General features: G+C 47.9%; 2 protein-coding genes across 2 annotated transcripts in view; both read right to left on the reverse strand.

The window, feature by feature from the left end:
• Positions 1-17,238, reverse strand: part of LOC306930782 (uncharacterized protein) — a gene marked incomplete at its 5' end in the record, with an annotated part of 47,274 nt that extends 30,036 nt beyond the window's left edge. The window contains 8 exons of the mRNA XM_079511878.1: positions 409-1,009; positions 2,974-3,153; positions 8,043-8,210; positions 8,764-8,897; positions 12,131-12,253; positions 12,657-14,744; positions 16,834-16,854; positions 17,127-17,238. Coding sequence (XP_079368004.1) covers positions 409-1,009; positions 2,974-3,153; positions 8,043-8,210; positions 8,764-8,897; positions 12,131-12,253; positions 12,657-14,744; positions 16,834-16,854; positions 17,127-17,238 — 3,427 coding nt within the window. The remainder of the gene's footprint in view (positions 1-408; positions 1,010-2,973; positions 3,154-8,042; positions 8,211-8,763; positions 8,898-12,130; positions 12,254-12,656; positions 14,745-16,833; positions 16,855-17,126) is intronic.
• LOC306930557 (homeobox protein Nkx-2.5-like) overlaps positions 1-18,823 on the reverse strand; it is a gene marked incomplete at its 5' end in the record, with an annotated part of 401,119 nt that overhangs the window by 224,007 nt on the left and 158,289 nt on the right. The gene's annotated exons all lie outside the window — the stretch shown is intronic.

Consider the following 18,823-nt stretch of genomic DNA (forward strand, 5'->3'; position numbering starts at 1 on the left):
ATCCCGTTACTCAGTAGTTTTCAATCCTTTTCAGATCAAGGCCCATTATGTATTCTGCATTTGAGCCACCAATTTGATGACATTTAGCCTATCAGACACAAAACCTTAGCCGATTTTGTCCACAATTCCATGCTGTAATGATGTTGGTTGGTACCATTCGGAGAGATAACAGGCATTAAAATAACAATTATTCCACATTCTCTAATTGTGTAGACCTCTTGTAAACTAAGTATTAATAATTGAACTCCTGAGAGTGTAAAATGAAACCAACTCTCCATCATTTAGCTGGGGACCACCTGGAACCCCCTCAAGGACCACTGGTGGTCCCTGGGACCACTGTGTTGAAAACCACTACCGTAACTGATTCGATGGACGGTTCACACAATGCCATGCGTTATATATATATACCGATATGCTTCTGGGCCGCGTGGCCGGAGAAGTAGCGTTCACTGTAGCCGGCCTGCAGGGGCCCCTGGGGGTCGTACACACACCGCTTCCCCGAGCCCCGCCGGTTGGCCAGGATGGACTGGAAGACGTGGCCCCCGATGGCCCCCCAGCGCTGGTTCCTGAGCTGCCTCACCCTCTGCCCGGCGGGGGCCGCCTCCGGCCCGAACGACAGGTCCTCCAGGGCCTGGGCACGCGTGCACGGACACGCGGGCACGTCGGCCGCCCACTCCTTGGGGTCGGGCTCCTTCACCGCCCACGTCTGGCACTTCACACGGGGGTCCGAGTCGCCCCCATCGTCGTCCGGTCCCGTCAGGTCGTACACCAGCTGGCCGGGCTGCCCCACAGTTCCTCTGGCCTGCTGGGGCCTGTATCGGCCCGCGTGGTCGAACAGGTTGTCCGGGGGCACCGGGGTCTCGTTGTGGAAGCGTCCCGCTCCGTCGGTGTAACCGATGAGCGCGTTGTGGTGGACCCTCTGGCCGGCACCCCAGTTCATGTCCCCGTAGCGCAGCAGAGCGAAGGCCCGCGCTCCATCGGTAGTCAGGATGCACTGGAAGGTGTTCGTCTGAAAATTACAATCTGGATTATTTTTATATTTCCAAAACACATGTCGGTACAGAAACACATTTATAAAAGCAACACTGACACATGATACTGTCAAAGAAAGAAAAGCAGGTGCACTTCCTCGGGAATCTGCCCTTGGTTAAGCCAGTGGGAGCTCAGCTTTGAAAATAACGCAACACATAAACCAACTCAGAAACCAACTCTGAAGAAGGCTGTTTGCCGAAACGCATCAGCGTTCTCAAATAAACATGAGAAATTGCATCTGAATTCTGAGCCAGTCTTGCATCTTTTATTTTGTGCCGCTTTTTCCACTTACAGTAGTTGGTTTATGATGACACTGTGTGTCACTTTGTATTTCCACAATATATCTACTGCATATAGGCTTACAGGTACATGTAGATAGAATAGATACTAGATTATACATGTGTATGAAGCAGCCCCTAGGTGGCACCAAAGGGGGAAAACATAAATCATGAAATTCCTGAAGGCATTTTCAGTTAATTTCAGCATTCTTCCCGGCTAACACTTGAAGGAGAGCTCACGTTACACTCAACAATGGACTCTAAACTAGGCCAAGAACACACACGCCCTGCTGGCACACCCTGCCCCTAGCTGTCCTGTCCACCTCCTCTGTACCTCCTCCTTTGCAACTATATGTGTAAACTACACACATAACTTTGACCCTTACGGGTTCATCCTTAAATTAATATGCTCTAAGAGTTAAACTAACACTCAGGATGTCACAGTGGGGGAAGCTTCAAGGACAGGGAGAGCTACAAGACAGATCTGAATGGTTTCTTCATTTCATCATTCCTCCATAGTCTCTAGTCTAGACCATAGTGTGATGGTGTTGACCTGCAGAAAGACGTTGTTCCTTTGCTGTATTTTCTCGTTTGTTAAACATCCCCCTCAACAAAAGCAAACACCAAAATGCAGCGAGAGGACACATTGATAGCATTCGAACCGGGAGGCTGCAACTGCTGGTATAGAGGGAAATTGGTTAAATTATTTAAACAACTAGTCGACTAATCGACTAGTAAACATATATATATACATATATATATATATATATATATATATATATAGTAGGGCTTTCACTTGTAGTGATTTTGATGTGTTTTGTGTTTTGTTATGTAAAAACAGGACAAAGTTTGTATACTATGCCTTCACACACAAAAGATAACACAATGATGGACGGAAGATTAGGAATCCGGAAACTATCTGGTAGTAAACTCCCATGATAGTGTTTTCCCACACGAGTGACAACTTAAAGTCAGTACTTCCTCATCTTCAACAAACCGTTATACCATAGATAGTTTGAACTACTATACAGAAATGATGCATTGTCAATTTTTGGGTCTTTATTTTTTGTCAGGGAGGATCAACACTCTCATTCCCAGAGTAGTCCCTTGAGATTACACCTGTGCCGAATGCTCTCACATCACGGAAAAACACAAGTTCATACATTCAATAGACAGGTCCAATAACGGCATGGCTAGCCTGTGCCAATCTATGGATATCAAGTTATATTTGGTGTGCAGTTAAACACAGAAAAATCTGCTGAGTAGCTGTATGTACACAGTATAGGCTATATCTTGATTAAACAATGCCTACACATCACAAATCATGTGCTAATGCTTTAGCCTACATATCTTAAAATCTTAATTGAAAACCTTTCTTCAGCTTAAAGGTCCTTGCAGACTGCTGCCTTTTTCTGATTTCTTTCAGAGTTTTTCCACCATTTTTCCGAAAACGGGCAGCAGTCACCAGGTGACCCTGATGGTGTATTGGGGTGTAGTCACCCTGATGAAGCCACAACACGTAGGTGCATTTTTACTTTTGCAAATGCATTAGCCACCTTATTAGCATCAATTCTGTCACGCAGTTGTATACTAAAGAGCACCTTGTTGAAGATTCCTACTCTGGCCAAACAGATGCGTGCCTCCTTCCTCTCTTTTTTCCTACCTCTGACTTGTTGACCTTCTGGAGGGAGACGGGCATCACTTGGTCCCAGGTGATCTTCAGGATCCAGCTCGGGGTGAAAGCAGGCCTGTTCCTGAGATGCTCAAACTCTGTGACGTCCTTCGCCGTGCGGTTGAAGACAATCTGAGAGTAGATGTCCGACATGTTCAGCTGATGATATTCCTGAAGGATCGAGGAGGGGAGAATGATAAATGCTTATTTTTGCTTTCATTTATTTTAAATAATTATTATATGGAGTATAAGATGCAACTATAGCCTAATACTGCTATGATAAGATATTATAAGCAATGACAAGAAACAAGACAAGCCTACTACTGTAGTTCAGCCAGACCCTGGATCGGTCAACTTATTTACACATGCCATCGATTAAATATAAACCCGTTAATGAATGTATGTCAAATGTTACATTAGACGGCACATTGCATACACACACAATACCTGAGCAGGCTTTTCTGAGGGGCATCCATACTAGCCTATAGGCATTCATGCAAACCGGACCAAAATAACAACAGATGCGATGCAGTTTAACTATTGAGTTCTTGGAATTCATATGATACTGTAGGTCGGAGATGCAGGAAAATACAACCTGGCTGCACTCACTTACAGTTACTGTGTGTCACAGTGTATCTCGTCTCAGGCCAATGAAGTGGAAACAGATTCAGACGGGCACACAGAGTTTGGCACGACATCTGGGAAACTGAAACCGATGACATATTCCCTCTTTTGTGATTGAAATTGGGTCATTTTGGCACAAACGAATCCAATGTTGTTACATTCTGATGTGGATGCATTTATGTTGCCAACATACAGGCCCTCATTTATCAAAGCGGCGTACGCCAAAATATGGGTGCACGCCGGAATTCCCGCAATTTCCGGCATTTATAATTTCCGCAAAATCAACTTGAACGTGAGTCCTGAGCCAGGACAAAAATCACGTTAGGTCGGGAGCTGTCGTAGGCTTTGTCCTAAGCTGTTTTTCTGTCGCACACAAGCGGAGCAGCATTGTCTGAACTGCCGACATGCTGTCACAGGCATCTAAACATATGTTTTCACTCCTAAAATGTATAAAACTAATAATACATGTGAAAAAATATATTTTGTAAAGGCATGTCATATGAAATTTGTAGGATATTTCCAAGCAATTAAAAACAATGTTGCAAGTTAGATGCTTAAGCCATTTAAACAGTGTTTTGCATGAGCGCATGCCGGTGCCCCCCCCCCCCTCCTGGAATAGTTAACTTCCATGACATGGATCGAGAGGCCTTTGCAGTGCTGCAGCTATAGTCAAGTCTACCAACCAACGGGTAGGCTATAGTGCATCTACAGCCATGTCTTTCTACCAACCAACGGGGAGGCTATAGTGCATCTACAGCCATGTCTTTCTACCAACCAACGGGGAGGCTATAGTGCATCTACAGCCATGTCTTTCTACCAACCAACGGGGAGGCTATAGTGCATCTACAGCCATGTCTTTCTACCAACCAACGGGGAGGCTATAGTGCATCTACAGCCATGTCTTTCTATCTAATCTACAGCCATGTCTTTCTCCAGTTACATCTCGTCGTTTTAAGGATAAACCCGACGTGTCACTCGCAAGTGCAGGGGACTGCATCAGAGATAGGTAGGCTAACCCAGCCAGGCTGCCAGCCCACCAGAGATAGGTAGGCTAACCCAGCATCAGAGATAGGTAGGCTAACCCAGCCAGGCTGCCAGCCCACCAGAGATAGGTAGGCTAACCCAGCCAGGCTGCCAGCCCATCAGAGATAGGTAGGCTAACCCAGCCAGGCTGCCAGCCCACCAGAGATAGGTAGGCTAACCCAGCCAGGCTGCCAGCCCATCAGAGATAGGTAGGCTAACCCAGCCAGGCTGCCAGCCCACCAGAGATAGGTAGGCTAACCCAGCCAGGCTGCCAGCCCACCAGAGATAGGTAGGCTAACCCAGCCAGGCTGCCAGCCCACCAGTGGACATAGGTAGGCTAACCCAGCCAGGCTGCCCCAGCCAGGCTGCCAGCCCACCATCAGAGATAGGTAGGCTAACCCAGCCAGGCTGCCAGCCCACCAGAGATAGGTAGGCTAACCCAGCCAGGCTGCCAGCCCACCAGAGATAGGTAGGCTAACCCAGCCAGGCTGCCAGCCCACCAGAGATAGGTAGGCTAACCCAGCCAGGCTGCCAGCCCACCAGGTAGGCTAACCCAGCCAGGCTGCCAGCCCACCAGAGATAGGTAGGCTAACCCAGCCAGGCTGCCAGCCCATCAGAGATAGGTAGGCTAACCCAGCCAGGCTGCCAGCCCATCAGAGATAGGTAGGCTAACCCAGCCAGGCTGCCAGCCCACCAGTGATCATCAGAGATAGGTAGGCTAACCCAGCCAGGCTGCCAGCCCACCAGTGCAGGGGACCGCGACATAGGTAGGCTAACCCAGCCAGGCTGCCAGCCCACCATCAGAGATAGGTAGGCTAACCCAGCCAGGCTGCCAGCCCACCATCAGAGATAGGTAGGCTAACCCAGCCAGGCTGCCAGCCCACCAGTGCAGGGGACCGCGACATAGGTAGGCTAACCCAGCCAGGCTGCCAGCCCACCATCAGAGATAGGTAGGCTAACCCAGCCAGGCTGCCAGCCCATCAGAGATAGGTAGGCTAACCCAGCCAGGCTGCCAGCCCACCAGTGCCACATGAGGCTGGTTTAGGCTGCACATTCATATTGACAGTTGACAGCCCAGTCACTGCAGCGACTTGCGAGGTAATCTAAATAGATTGTCATAAACGTGCACCAGGTCACGGTGTCATGAACGGACCACAGTGATAGATAAGAGACAGACAGACATGCAGGACAGGAGAGGAGGAGATGTTGCAGATGTCTTGATACCGGAAGGTCGCCAGTTCGTATCCCCGGACCGGCACGTTAAAATTACCACCGCTGAAGTGCCCTTGAGCAAGGCTTTGAAAACACTACCATGAAATGTTCTATGAGCAGGGCCTGGCTGTAAACAAGTATCTGATGCTTAGTCCAGTTACCCTGGGTAAATATAGTAACTTTGCTTTGCTTAGCAGCGTGTGTGCGCCTATATTTGTTATTTAATTCATGGTTCACATGCAGGTTCAGGTTTTCGTTCACTAATATATTGTTGTAGGCTATAATAAATGAATACCGCGGTAAATACTTTAATCATTTAATAGGCAGGCGCGCAGCGTGGATCAAATGATTGACTGGGCAAATTAGCATGGGGGGGGGGGGGGGGGGGGGGGGGGTAGCGCATCCCCGGCCGATAGGTGTGAAGTGTGAACGGTTTGGGGGACCATTTAAAACAAAGGCGGCTTGCATGCTGTGGTTTACTAACCAGAAATTTGCATGCACAAGGCTCGAAGTTAAACTGGACCGGCTCTAAACTGACTCAATGAACCACGGGGTAGGGAGGCAGTCTAATATACAGTAATGTCATAAACGTGCATGCAGGTCACGACAGTGACAGAGACAGACAGAACAGGAGCGGAGGAGGAGATGCAGCTATTTGCAAAACAGCATTTGTCACGGGCTGTGCGTGTCCAAACTCATTCCAATGACGTGAGCAATGTTATTTAATGAATGCTTCACAGAATCACAGGTTCAGGTTTTCGTTCACTAATCTTGTTGTATATTAAATGAATAAACACTTTAATAATTGTATACAACTAACAACACACAGTGACAGTTGCTTGCAAGTTGCGTGTGCGTGCGTTCGTCTGTGTGTGTGTGTATGAGAGGGGGGGTGAGGCGGGCAGCAAGGCAAGGCAAGGCGGGAAACGTTTTTATTTACTTTTTTCGTCATGTAACTATGGTTTCCATGGTCGTACTGCAGTTGTTCATGTCGCAAAAACGAGGGCGAGGCTTGATTTCATAGGGCGTGCCAGATAGATTTCAGCCGTCACATTTATTAACGTCGGAACGAAATTAAGGAAGGATCAGCTGTTTGCGATCACTTTATAAATGCCCTGGCGACGTGGGTGTACTACGAACCTACACTCGAATTTGGGGCAGATTTTACACTCAATTGATAAATGAGGGCCACAGTGTGTGAACTAACAATGGACTTTCAACTTTACTGAATTTATATTCGTTCGAAAAGGCGGACCGAAAGAGCAAGCGACATATAGTTCTAGTTAAATACGGAGGCAACAATGTGGGACTAATTTAACATTTAATGTTTACTGATATTATTGGTCAAACAAAAAATACAAATAGGAAAATAGGACGTGTGCACATTCCCTGAATAGTAGCTTTTGCTACTGTCTTTTCAGTTTGATGGCACATTTCTTGATTTTGCCATCTGCACTAAGACGGCCTCAGGGTCGGGCAGATGCATGAAGGTGTGTGTTGCATCAGCCTGTCAACATGTAATCACAATGTTTTCCTTTGTCATTTTCTGATACAAGTCTCCTTTGACTCCATCCTAGCCTCGGTACCCAGGCTTTCATTTTCTTCGGCGCAAAAAATGAAAGCCTGGAGGAACGCTTTGGCCGCTCTGGTCTAGAAGTGGGAGTCAACCCTTCCGGGTGGGCGTCGCTCCAAATTATGTGATGTGAGGGGGAGGGGCCTGACAGATAGTTGAGATCCAATCAGGGCATGCGCAAATCTCTGCCACGACCCGCCCCTCTAGACCAGAAACCTAACTTAGCTCAGGCTAACTCCATCCTAACCCATGAGCTCTAACCCAGTGGTTCACAAAGTGGGGTCCGGGGACCCCCCAGGGGTCCTTGAGGGAGTTCCAGGGGGTCCCCATCTATGATAGTTAGGAACCAAATGGACCCATGGATCTGTAACTCTGAGAGTTAAATTAACATTGATTTTACAATATAAATTGGGGGTCCCAGAGATAGAAATGCCATTAAATGGGGGTCCGTAGTCTAATGCATGTCAAACTGGGGGTCCTTAAAATTAAAATGGTTGACAATCACAAAAAATCTTCTCTTATGGGGGGGTCCCTGGCATATCTTTTTCAAATGGAAGTCCGTGTGGGCTAACAAGTGTCAATTTGGGGGTCATTGGCATGAAACAGTTTGAGAACCCACTGCTCTAACCTGATAGAGCAGTCGTCCCTGGCCCCGGGTCAGGTCGGCATCGTCCCAGAACACTGCCAACAGGGACAGGCTCTCGTTGCCACGGAAGCCCTTGGGGAAAGGCTGGGGAAGCAGCAGCTGCTCATTCTCTGCCACGGACTGGAACTGGACGAGGCCGTTGTCAGAGAACTGACAGAGAGAGAGAGAGAGAGAGAGATATTCACTATATTTGGCTATTTTGATCTTTCATGATCTTATAAGAAATGCATGGAACTTTAAAAGACAATGGGTGTTTCACTTGTTTTTCTTTCGTTATTTCTTTATATGACGATATTGATGTATATGATGTATTATATGAATACTGGGCTTTTCTGTCATTTCAGTCATCATGATGGACATCTTTGTATGTTTACATTTTTGAATTGATTGACGGTGTTATGAGAACCAGCTGTGTCTGGTCATGTGAGTGACACAGCCGTGTCAGGTATATATGTAGGTGCTTGTTTTTTTGTTTTTTTTTACGTCATTTCCACTGTGGTGAGAAAATAAATGATTGAGTTTGGAGCTCAGTCCAGTGTGTGGACCTTATTCTCTTTTATTTTTTCTTATAGGAAATGCACCAATACTGAGCATACCTGTAACATAATGGTGTCGTGGGAAGCATTTAAACTCCAGTGTTACCAGCTCTGTGTCTGCTGCTATTGAATCAGCAAACAGTACATGTGTCACAAAGAATACTCACAAAGACCCTGTCATACAGTTTGCCCATGAAGGGGAAGCCCATCGGAGGACTGATGTAGGGTGAGTTTCCGTCCGCTGAGGCCACCTCCACTCCTCTATCTCCCACATCATCTCCATAGGGATACAGTTCACTCTCTGGAGATAGAGACCAGTTTGTCAGACAGCGCTATCTGTTTATGTTTATTCAACTTTCAGCATGATCACAGGTTTTAAAACTAAAAGACAGGTGCCATTAAAAACACTGCATTTTTTTGCCGATCACAAATATAAAACTTCAAATCTAAAATGCAATAGCCTATCTAAAAATCCAAATCGTGTAAAACTCAAATCTAAAATCCACTATCATTTAAAAGTGCACATGGGTTTGGTGATTTTCTGTATCGGTCAGTTCTGCATGATGGGGTGTCCAGGTCGTCTCCATTTCTAGTTTGACGTCCAGAGATCTCTTTTGTATCATACTGAACAAGCTCACGTGGACAGTTACATGTTATATAGATATATATAGATATCAAGTGACTTTAAACAGATTTGTGTCAGACAGAATTGGGTGAAAAGGTATTCGCGAACACTTTTATGTAGTTTGTTTGCATGCTGAATTTAGACTAACGTCATATCATATGATGGCGTCGCTGTGTCGCTGGCTGACAAGAGTTCATCTTTAAGTTCACGTCACATTCGTATCACAACGCATTGTGATCTTTTAGATCGGTTCTTGGTGGCACCGTCGCATGACAGAGTTTGAATCACCCATATCAGAATTATATCAGAATTACAAACAATTAAAAACAAATCATACATATCTTACAACTCTCCTTTCGTTATTTACTGATGAAGAGAGCATTGACCTTTGCATGTAACAAACTTTGGTCCTACCTAGTTAAGTTCACCAAGACTGTGTAAAGACACAAGAAGCATGGTAGTATTTTTTATCATTATTATTAGTGTTGGTCAAATTGGGGACCAACATTATTATATTATTATGCTGATGTATCTCAATATGACAACGATCAATTATAGAATGTTGAGTTAGCGACACCACGTACAGTAGTCTAAACAAAACAAAATAAAAGTGTTTGCAATGAAAAGTACAAAATCATGATGTATGCATCCCTATAACACAGAACAGCAAAGTGTAACAAAGTGTAACAAAGCTCATAGAGGCATAGCCCACCATTTTGAACCGCATTTCTACAAGTTGTGTCATTCGCGGCGCAGGAACAACTGAAAGACCCCGGCAGGTTGGCACACAACGACGTACGCCCGGGGCACGCCACGGGCGACGTGCACTCGTCGCGGTCCTCGCACCCTCTCTGACTGAAACCTCGGTCCTCCGTGGCCTCCCAGCCCCGACCGCACACGCACCGGAACCCCCCCACGTCGTTGGAGCACGTGGCTGCGGGGTGGCATCCCCCGCCATTCTGCTGACACTCGTCCAGGTCCACGCAGAGCGTTCCGATGGACATGTAGCCCGGCGCGCACACGCACAGGAAGGAGCCCGGGGTGTTGTGGCAGCGAGCCTGAGCGTGGCACGGCGGCCGGGAGAGAACGGAGCACTCGTCCACGTCCTCACACCACGTGCCGTTGCCGGCGTGGCCGAGCGGACAGTGGCAGGAGAAGGAGCCGGGGGTGTTCCAGCAGCGTGCCAGCGGGTGGCACGGCGGCGACGCGCCTTCTTCACATTCGTCGATGTCCACGCACGCCCCGTCCTCCTCCCAGAACCCCCGCGGACAGGAGCAGAGGTACGCTCCGGGTTGGTTGGTGCACACCTGGTCCGAGCGGCAGGTGGCGTTGTCTGCGCACTCGTCGGTGTCCTCACAGACGGGGCCCGCGGCAAAGTACCCGGACATACAGGGGCACAGGAAAGACCCCACCGTGTTGTTGCACAGTGCGTGCTCTGGGCACGGGGTAATGCCCTTTGGGTCTTTGCACTCGTCCACATCCTGGCACGTTGTCCCGTTGAGAGTGAAGCCATCGTCGCAGGGGCAGCCATGGGACCCGATGAAGTTGACACACGTGGAATGGGCCTGACACACCGGGGAGTCAGGGGAGGACTCGGAGCACTCGTCCACGTCCACACACTCTGTGTCGTTACTCCAGAAGCCCGGGTTGCATTCGCAGTGGTACGAGCCGACGGCGTTCATGCATGTGCCGTTGACGCAGAGCTCCCCGTGCTCGACTCCCCCGAGGCATTCATCAATATCCTCGCACAGGTCGTCAACTTTGGAGAACCCCAAGTGACAGGTGCACAGGTAGCTGCCGTTGGTGTTGACGCACATGCTGTGGGCAGGGCAGGTGGAGTTATCAAGGCATTCGTTGATGTCCTCGCACTCTGTGGCGTTGACCACGCTATAGCCGTCCCAGCACTGGCAGACGAACGATCCCGCCGTGTTCAGACACTGGGAGAACACGGAGCACGGGTCCAGAGAGCACTCGTCCACGTCCGCGCACAGGGACCCGTTGGCCGCGAAGCCCGAGGCACAGGGACAGAGGTAGGTCCCGTCCACGTTGGCGCAGGTGCTGTTGTCGGGGCAGGTGAAGTTCCCCGTTGCGCACTCGTCCACGTCCTGGCAGCCGCTTCCATTGCCACGGTAACCCTGCCAGCAGTCGCAGAGGTAAGAGCCGTCCGTGTTGATGCAGGTGGAGTGCGTCGACGGGCAGGCCTCTGCCTGCGTCTCCGCCACAGCCGGCCGCTCGCACTCGTCCACGTCACGGCAGTCCGTGCCATTGCCGCGGTAGCCGTCCTGGCAGCGGCAGTAGAAGGAGCTGCGGTCGATGACGTTGCACTCGGCGTAGGGATGGCAGACGCCGCTGGCATTCAGGCAGCGGTCCTCCTTCACGCACGTGCCCTCGTCGTCGTAAGCCAGGCCCAAGACGCAGGTGCAGACATAGGAGCCGGGAGCGTTGACGCAGGTCATGTTTCTGCTGCACGCGGTGGCCGCTTGGCACTCGTCCACGTCGGCGCAGGCGAACCCGTCCCCCTGGAAGCCATCCTGGCACCGGCAGCTGTAGGAGCCCTCGGTGTTGTTGCAGAGTGCCTGGGCACTGCAGTTGTGGGGCCGAGTGGAGTTCTGGGCACACTCGTCCACGTCCTGGCACTCAAAGCCTGTTCCCTCCATGCCGGGTGGGCAGGCACACGCATGGGATCCCGGTGTGTTAGTGCAGCTTGCGGCGGGATGGCAGCCTCCGTTTTCAAGTTGGCACTCATCAATGTCTATAATTCATCCAAAACGGAATGGAATAGTGTCAGGGAAACGAAACCCCCAAATGGTGCTAAAAAAAAAAGCTCAGAAGACAAGCCACGCATGGAGGCAAATGAGCAAAATTATAGTTTCTGTGTAGGTGTATGATAATAAGGCATGGATGCTTACCTGTACAGTTTATCCCATTGCCAGTGAAGCCACTGAGGCAGGAGCATAGGTAACCACCCACGGTGTTCAAACAATGGGCAAACTCACTGCATGCGTGCTTCCCTGTTTTACACTCATCCACATCTGCAGAGGGATAGGAGAGAGCGATGGAGGTTGGGAGAGGGTGATGATAGGGGAACAGAATGTCATAGAGTAGGGTAGAGAAGAGAAATAAAATTAGACTTTGACAGTATACCTATAGGACAATATGTTATCAAGTGGCAATGCTTCAGCATTGGTTTTGTTTCAAATTTTCACTCCACAAAAAAAAGACTATGATGAGACAGTGAAGTTCTGGCGTTAGTGTTGCTGAGCATTGGCTTTGTTTACTTTATGCCATTGTGATAAACTTTAAATTCTTGTCTTTTTTACTTCCAATTATTTTTGCAAAGACTTTGCATTCAAAGTTCAGACATATATGAATGTTAATATTATGTTCAATGCATTACTAAGATGTATCCAGGAAAATAAATTAGCTCAAGTTTACCGATACACTCAGTCCAGTTCCGCACATAGCCATCTTTGCAGACACACTCGAAGGATCCTGGGACGTTCGTGCAGACCGTCTCATTTTGGGTGCAAATGTTTTCCCTCTGGCACTCATCTACGTCTGAGCAGATGACCCCGTCGCCCACATAGCCCAGGTCACACACACACTGGTACCCGGCGGGCGATGGGTGGCACAGGCCGTGAGGATGGCATTCGGGGGAACAAGCCGTGCTGGGTGGCACGCAGGTGTTATTGTGCGCCACCGTGCCATTCAGACACGAGCAGACGTAGGCGCCGGGAGAGTTGACGCACGTCGAGATGGACGGGCAGGTGGCATTCGAGAGGGCACACTCGTCCACGTCCTGGCAGGAGAAGCCGTCACCTGTGAAGCCTTGCAGACAGGAGCAGGAGTAATCTCCCATGGTGTTGGAGCACAGTGCCTGGGGGTCGCATGCACCCACTTCGGAGCACTCGTCTATGTCCAGGCAATGGGAGCCGTTGCCGGTGAAGCCGCGGTTGCAGGTGCAAGAGTGGGAGCCGATGGTGTTGAGACATGTGGCGTTGGCGTGGCACGGTTTGTCTCTGCACTCGTCCACATCTATACACTGCATCGTGTCAGTGGGGCGGGAGAAGCCCACGACGCAAGGGCACTCGTACGAGCCCTCCGTGTTGGTGCACACCTCGTTGTCATCACACGCATCATCCATGGTCATGCATTCATCCACGTCTTGACAAATGGTTTCGTTGATCAAGTCGAAGCCCGTTTGGCACAGGCAGGTGAAGGAGCCCTCGTTGTTGACACACGTCGCTCTGTTTCTGCACCCTCCGTTGTCCACTGAACACTCATTAATATCATTGCACTGCAACACTCCATCTCCAGAGTAGCCCGCCTGACAGCTGCAGTTGTAGGTGCCGAGGAGGTTGGCGCAGAGGGCGTTGGAGTGACACTGCTGGGCCAGTGAGCACTCATCCACATCCACGCATGTGATTCCGTTGCCCCTGTACCCAGTCTTGCACTCGCAGCTGAAAGAGCCAGGGAAATTATAACAATCAGCGTAAGGACTGCAGCGGCCCGTGCCACACTCATCCTCATCCTGGCACTTGGAGATGTTGTAGACGTAGCCGATGCCACAATCACAGTAGTACGACCCGGCTGTGTTAACACAGGTGGCGCTAGCGGGGCAGATATCAGGCGTGCCACACTCGTCGATATCCGCACAAATTTCACCGTCTCCTACGAAACCTTCCCGACAAGAACAGTCATAATTGCCCATAAGGTTGATACAAATTGCGTTGCGGTGGCACTTATTCTCTGAGTTACATTCATTGACATCTACACACGTCCGTCCATTCCCTATGAAACCTGCACGACAGGTACATCGATAAGAGCCTATAGTGTTTGTGCAGTCTGCATACGTGCTGCAGATATTGTCGGCACACTCGTCAATGTCCTCACACGTCTGTCCATTGCTTGCATAGCCAGTGCTGCACGTGCAGCGGTATGATCCAGGAAGGTTATGGCATCCTTTATAGCCGAATGAGGCAGCACACACACCGGGAGTCTCTGAACACTCATCTATATCCAAACACAGGTAGTTTCCGTTGCCCTTGTATCCGTTATTACAGGTACACACGTAGGATCCCAGGTTGTTGGTGCACGTGGCATTCCAGTGGCAAATCGTCGCGTCGACGCACTCGTTCTTATCGGTGCATTGGAACCCGTTGCCTTTGAAGCCAGTCCTACACGCGCACAGCCGACCGCCGTCGGTGTTGGTGCACTGCGCGCTGGCGTGGCAGCCCCCGTTGGCCGTCTCGCACTCGTTGATGTCCTCGCAGTGGCGGCCGTTCCCGACGTAGCCATTGAGGCAGGCACAGGTGTAGCCGCCCAGGGTGTTGTTGCACCGGGCCCTCCCGTGGCAGGTGTTCAGCCGTGAGCTCGAGCACTCGTCCTTGTCCTCGCAGGTCATGCCGTCGCCCTGGAAGCCGCTCTGACACACACAGACGTAGCTGTCGCTGGTTCTGACACACTCGGCGTGCGACTCGTGGCACTTGGTGCCCGCCGCCTCGCAGTCCTCCAGGTCAGCCTCTGGAAAATAAAAGTAAAGAATGATGTTATTAAACAACATTCTTAAAAAAAAAGAGCAAAGACATGCACATCCTCAACCCAAACTTGGGCAGGTGCTGAGCGACGAGTAGTATACAAGAATAAAAAAAAGAAAACACTCGCACACGGAGGAGAGCTCCGATGCTGTAATAGATGCCTTTTATTGCACCAAAGGTTGCTGTGATATTTCGAGCACAAGGCTCTTCCTCGGACTGAGTGTCTGAGGAAGAGCCTTAATTGTGCCCGAAAGGTCAAAGCAACATTTCAATTCAATAAAGGCATATATTATAGCATCAGTGTGCAAGTGAATTTCATTTTTTATTATATTAAACAACATTCTGACATGTAACTTAGCCCCGTTTGGATCCTCACCCTCCGCTGTTGGCTCAGGGAAGAGGTTCTGTGGCATAAGGTATCCCTGCATGGGGCGAAATGGGTCGAGGCGAGCCCTCCAAAAGCAGTGGCGAAAACCCTTTTCGTAGTATCGTATCCAAAAAGTTAAGGTATTTCTGCAGACCTACTATGATAAACTTAGTGGAAAGTGTAAAGTAAAAAAAATTGAGCGGGGTAAAACAACTGCTTAAAGGACAACTTTAGTTTTTTTCAACCAAGGTTCGTGTTTTAGGTTGTTATTAGAGAAAGTGTTATTTTTTTTTCATTTGCTGCTTTCTTTCGTTTTAGCAATGTTAGCTATTTTTGAAAGGGGGCTAAATATGTATTCTTTTTAATTTTTGCACAATTTTATAGCGATTCATTTTTTTTATTATTTACTATAGTCCTACTAGACCCCAGGAATTGACATCTGTCCACAAAAGATCACAGGATCTACTGAATGTGAAGGGGGGTACTATAGGGGGCTGCCATACTGTGTTGTATGGCTCAACATGTCAGTTTGTCACCCCCTGCACATTCAGTAGAATCTGTGATCTTTTGTGGCCAGATGTAATTTCTTGGGGTCTAGTAGGACTATAGTAAAAACAAAAAAGAATCGCTATAAATTGTGTAAAATAAATACATATTTAGCCCCATGTTCGAATGCCCCCGCCCCCTGTAAAAATGGCTAAAATCACTAAAACGAAAGAAAGCAGCAACACTCATCTTTTACTTTCTCTAATGACAACCTAAAGCATGAACCTTGGTTGAAAAAAAGTTGTCCTTTAAATTAGTCAGTCAGCCTGTGGCCAGTCAACCACTGTCCACATGCAGTACTGCTTCGTAAGCTTTGTAAGGCAGTGGTTCCCAAACTTTTTCATGTCAAGGACCCCCAAATTGACACTAATTGGCCCGCAGACCCCCCATTTGAAAATATATTCCAGGGACCCCCCATAAGAGAAGATTTGTACAGCTCTAGCAGTGATTCTCAACCCGTTTAATTTCAAGGACCCCCCAAGTTTGACATGCATTAGTCTACGGACCCCCATTTAATGGCATTTCTAGCTCTGGGACCCCCAATTTATATTGTAAAATTAATGTTAATTATACTCCGAGAGTGTACAAATGGAACCAAATGGACCATTTGGTTCCATTTGTACACTCTCAGAGTTACAGACCCATAAGGGTCCATTTGGTTCAAAACTATCATTTAGCTGGGGACCCCCTGAAACTCCCTCAAGGACCCCTGGGGGTCCCCGGACCCCACTTTGGGAACCACTGTTGTACGGGGTTGTTTCACTCCGCTCTAAAAAAAAAAGACTCTCCACTCCTAAGTTTATCATCTGTAGCTCTGCAGAAATAAGTATAAGTATAACGATACTGTGAAAAGGGTTTTCACTGCTTCTGGAGGGCTCGGCCCATTTCGCCCCATGCAGGGATACCTTGCCACAGAACGTCTTCTCAGAGCTAACAGTGGAGGGTGAGGTTCCAAACGGTCCTATACAAAAGTAAGAAGTCACAAAATGTGAACGACCGAGGGAAGTAAAAGCAAAGGACCAGTCCTCTCAAAATGGCGCCACCCGTCCAAGGGCGACATATTGAGGGGACCGCTATTACTTTCAGCGGTCCAAACTGTCTGAGCTTTAGGGTAAAAATAAATAAATAATAGTCTTTGTTTATTGTCCAGGTGATACATTACCTGCATAGCAGTATTTCTGCACTGCACATACACACACCAACCACAGTAGTGGCAACCTATGGAAAATAAGAAGGGCAAAGGTTAGGGAACAAGGGAACTGCTGATTGGAAATGTTATGATGAATTGAACAAGGTGGACCCTCTTGTAAACAAGTGTAATGCTTTATTGGGTCGTCCAATCACAGTTGACAGTTTTTGTATTGAGTTGTGCTTGAAATGTACTGTAATTCTGCAAACTGTTAATAAATAGTTCAATCAATCAATGGAAATCCTAAAATGTGTCGCCAGGGGTACTTTTGCTCTGCTTGCGTCGAGAATCAATGCTTGCGTCATTTATGCTGTGTTGGATTGGGATCCACACCAAGAGCGACGGAGAGCTGATGCAAGGTGACGCGAGGGAGGACATTTCTCTCACCCTCTCACACTCTGTAAGGCACTTAACCCTAACCATAACCGCACACGGAAGCCACGGGTGAGTCTTAACCGGCCACGGATGTCGACTAAAGTGCTTCACAGAGTTGAACATAATCGACGTAAGAAGCACTAAAGCAACGGAGGATGAGAGAAATGTCTCGCTTCCAGTCCGTCCCTTATACATCATCCGTCGGTCTGGGGACAGATCGGGGGGGGGGGTGAGTACGTTTCTGGGCAGGGTAGAACTCTATTTTAACTCATTCGTTTATTTTCAGAAACAATCACATACCGACCTCAATTCTAAGGGCCATGTACAGTAGTATTGTATCAAATGTGTCTCCAGCTCTACTCTTGAATGGGGAAAGTAGGTAGAGACCTGATTATACTAAATGGTAGAGTGTGAGTTACATTTTCTGCTAGGCTTTTGTTTCCAATATAGCCTACTTGAACAATAGCCTATGGCCTATTGTTATGGAATCCTTAACATAAAGGCCCATTCTCTTATAGGCTGACTCAGTCGACACCCAAGGAGGTCAGCAAGCAGTCCATTTCCTTGTCCTGTTACTTAACTGACAGTGCAGCTAATTTCTTCTGGCAAATATGTCTTTCTCTGCAATATCTTCTATAGAATAGACAACTATATTAATAATAATAAAATAATACAATAAATGAATATATGAATACAATGAAACGGCATCCATTCCAGACTATATTTGTTTTAATCCATTGTCCTGATATTTCAAATGTCCACAGTTCATGTACTCTTGTGGTTCCTCATAGGGTCGTGAAGAGAACTACATTGACAAAGAATCATTGTATTGCTACTGTCTATAATATGAACACAAATGGCCATGAAGTGAATAAACCCTTTGCAGTCACTGAAACAATCGTTTTATTTTTAATTTACTTAAAGGGGCATTCCACTCATTTTCAACATTTTACTATGTCATTAATATACCTTAGAGCTATTGTGTGGAAATAATAAAAAAGTTCCCCCATTCTGTGTTTCCTAGAACTAGAGGTCTGAAAAAAGATTGTTTTCATAATTACAGTTCTAGGAAACACAGAATGGGGGGACTTTTTTATTATTTCCACACAACAGCTCTAAGGTATATTAATGACATAGTAAAATGTTGAAAATGGGTGGTTTTCCCCTTTAACTGTGAACCATTTCCCTGAAACTGTATTTGCAATGGCAAAAAAGCAAAACGCTTACATTTAAAAGCAGAAGCACAGTGTACTTCACCTTTCCAGTATAACTGACACTATCACCTTCCTTAAAAGCAGTAGGCCTACTGAAATTTGTGACACTATTGTCTGTCACAAAAGTGACAATCACATCATTAAAGCAGTATACTGTAATTCACCTTTTCAGTATAAAGGGCCTTGCAAACGGGGAGCGATAAAAAGCGCCTATAGTTCATTTTCAATGAGACCTGCGTTTTTGCTCGGAGAAGTCGCAGTGCGACAACGCAAGCGTATTTACGTGAGCACGGTCCCGTTAATTTGTTGCGCGCGTGCTCGTTACGTGCACACGCCCGCGACTCACCAGACCTGGATTCTGTTTTTTTTACGCT

The sequence above is a fragment of the Electrona antarctica genome (assembly GCF_951216825.1).
Source record: "Electrona antarctica genome assembly, chromosome: 10".
NCBI lineage: Eukaryota > Metazoa > Chordata > Actinopteri > Myctophiformes > Myctophidae > Electrona > Electrona antarctica.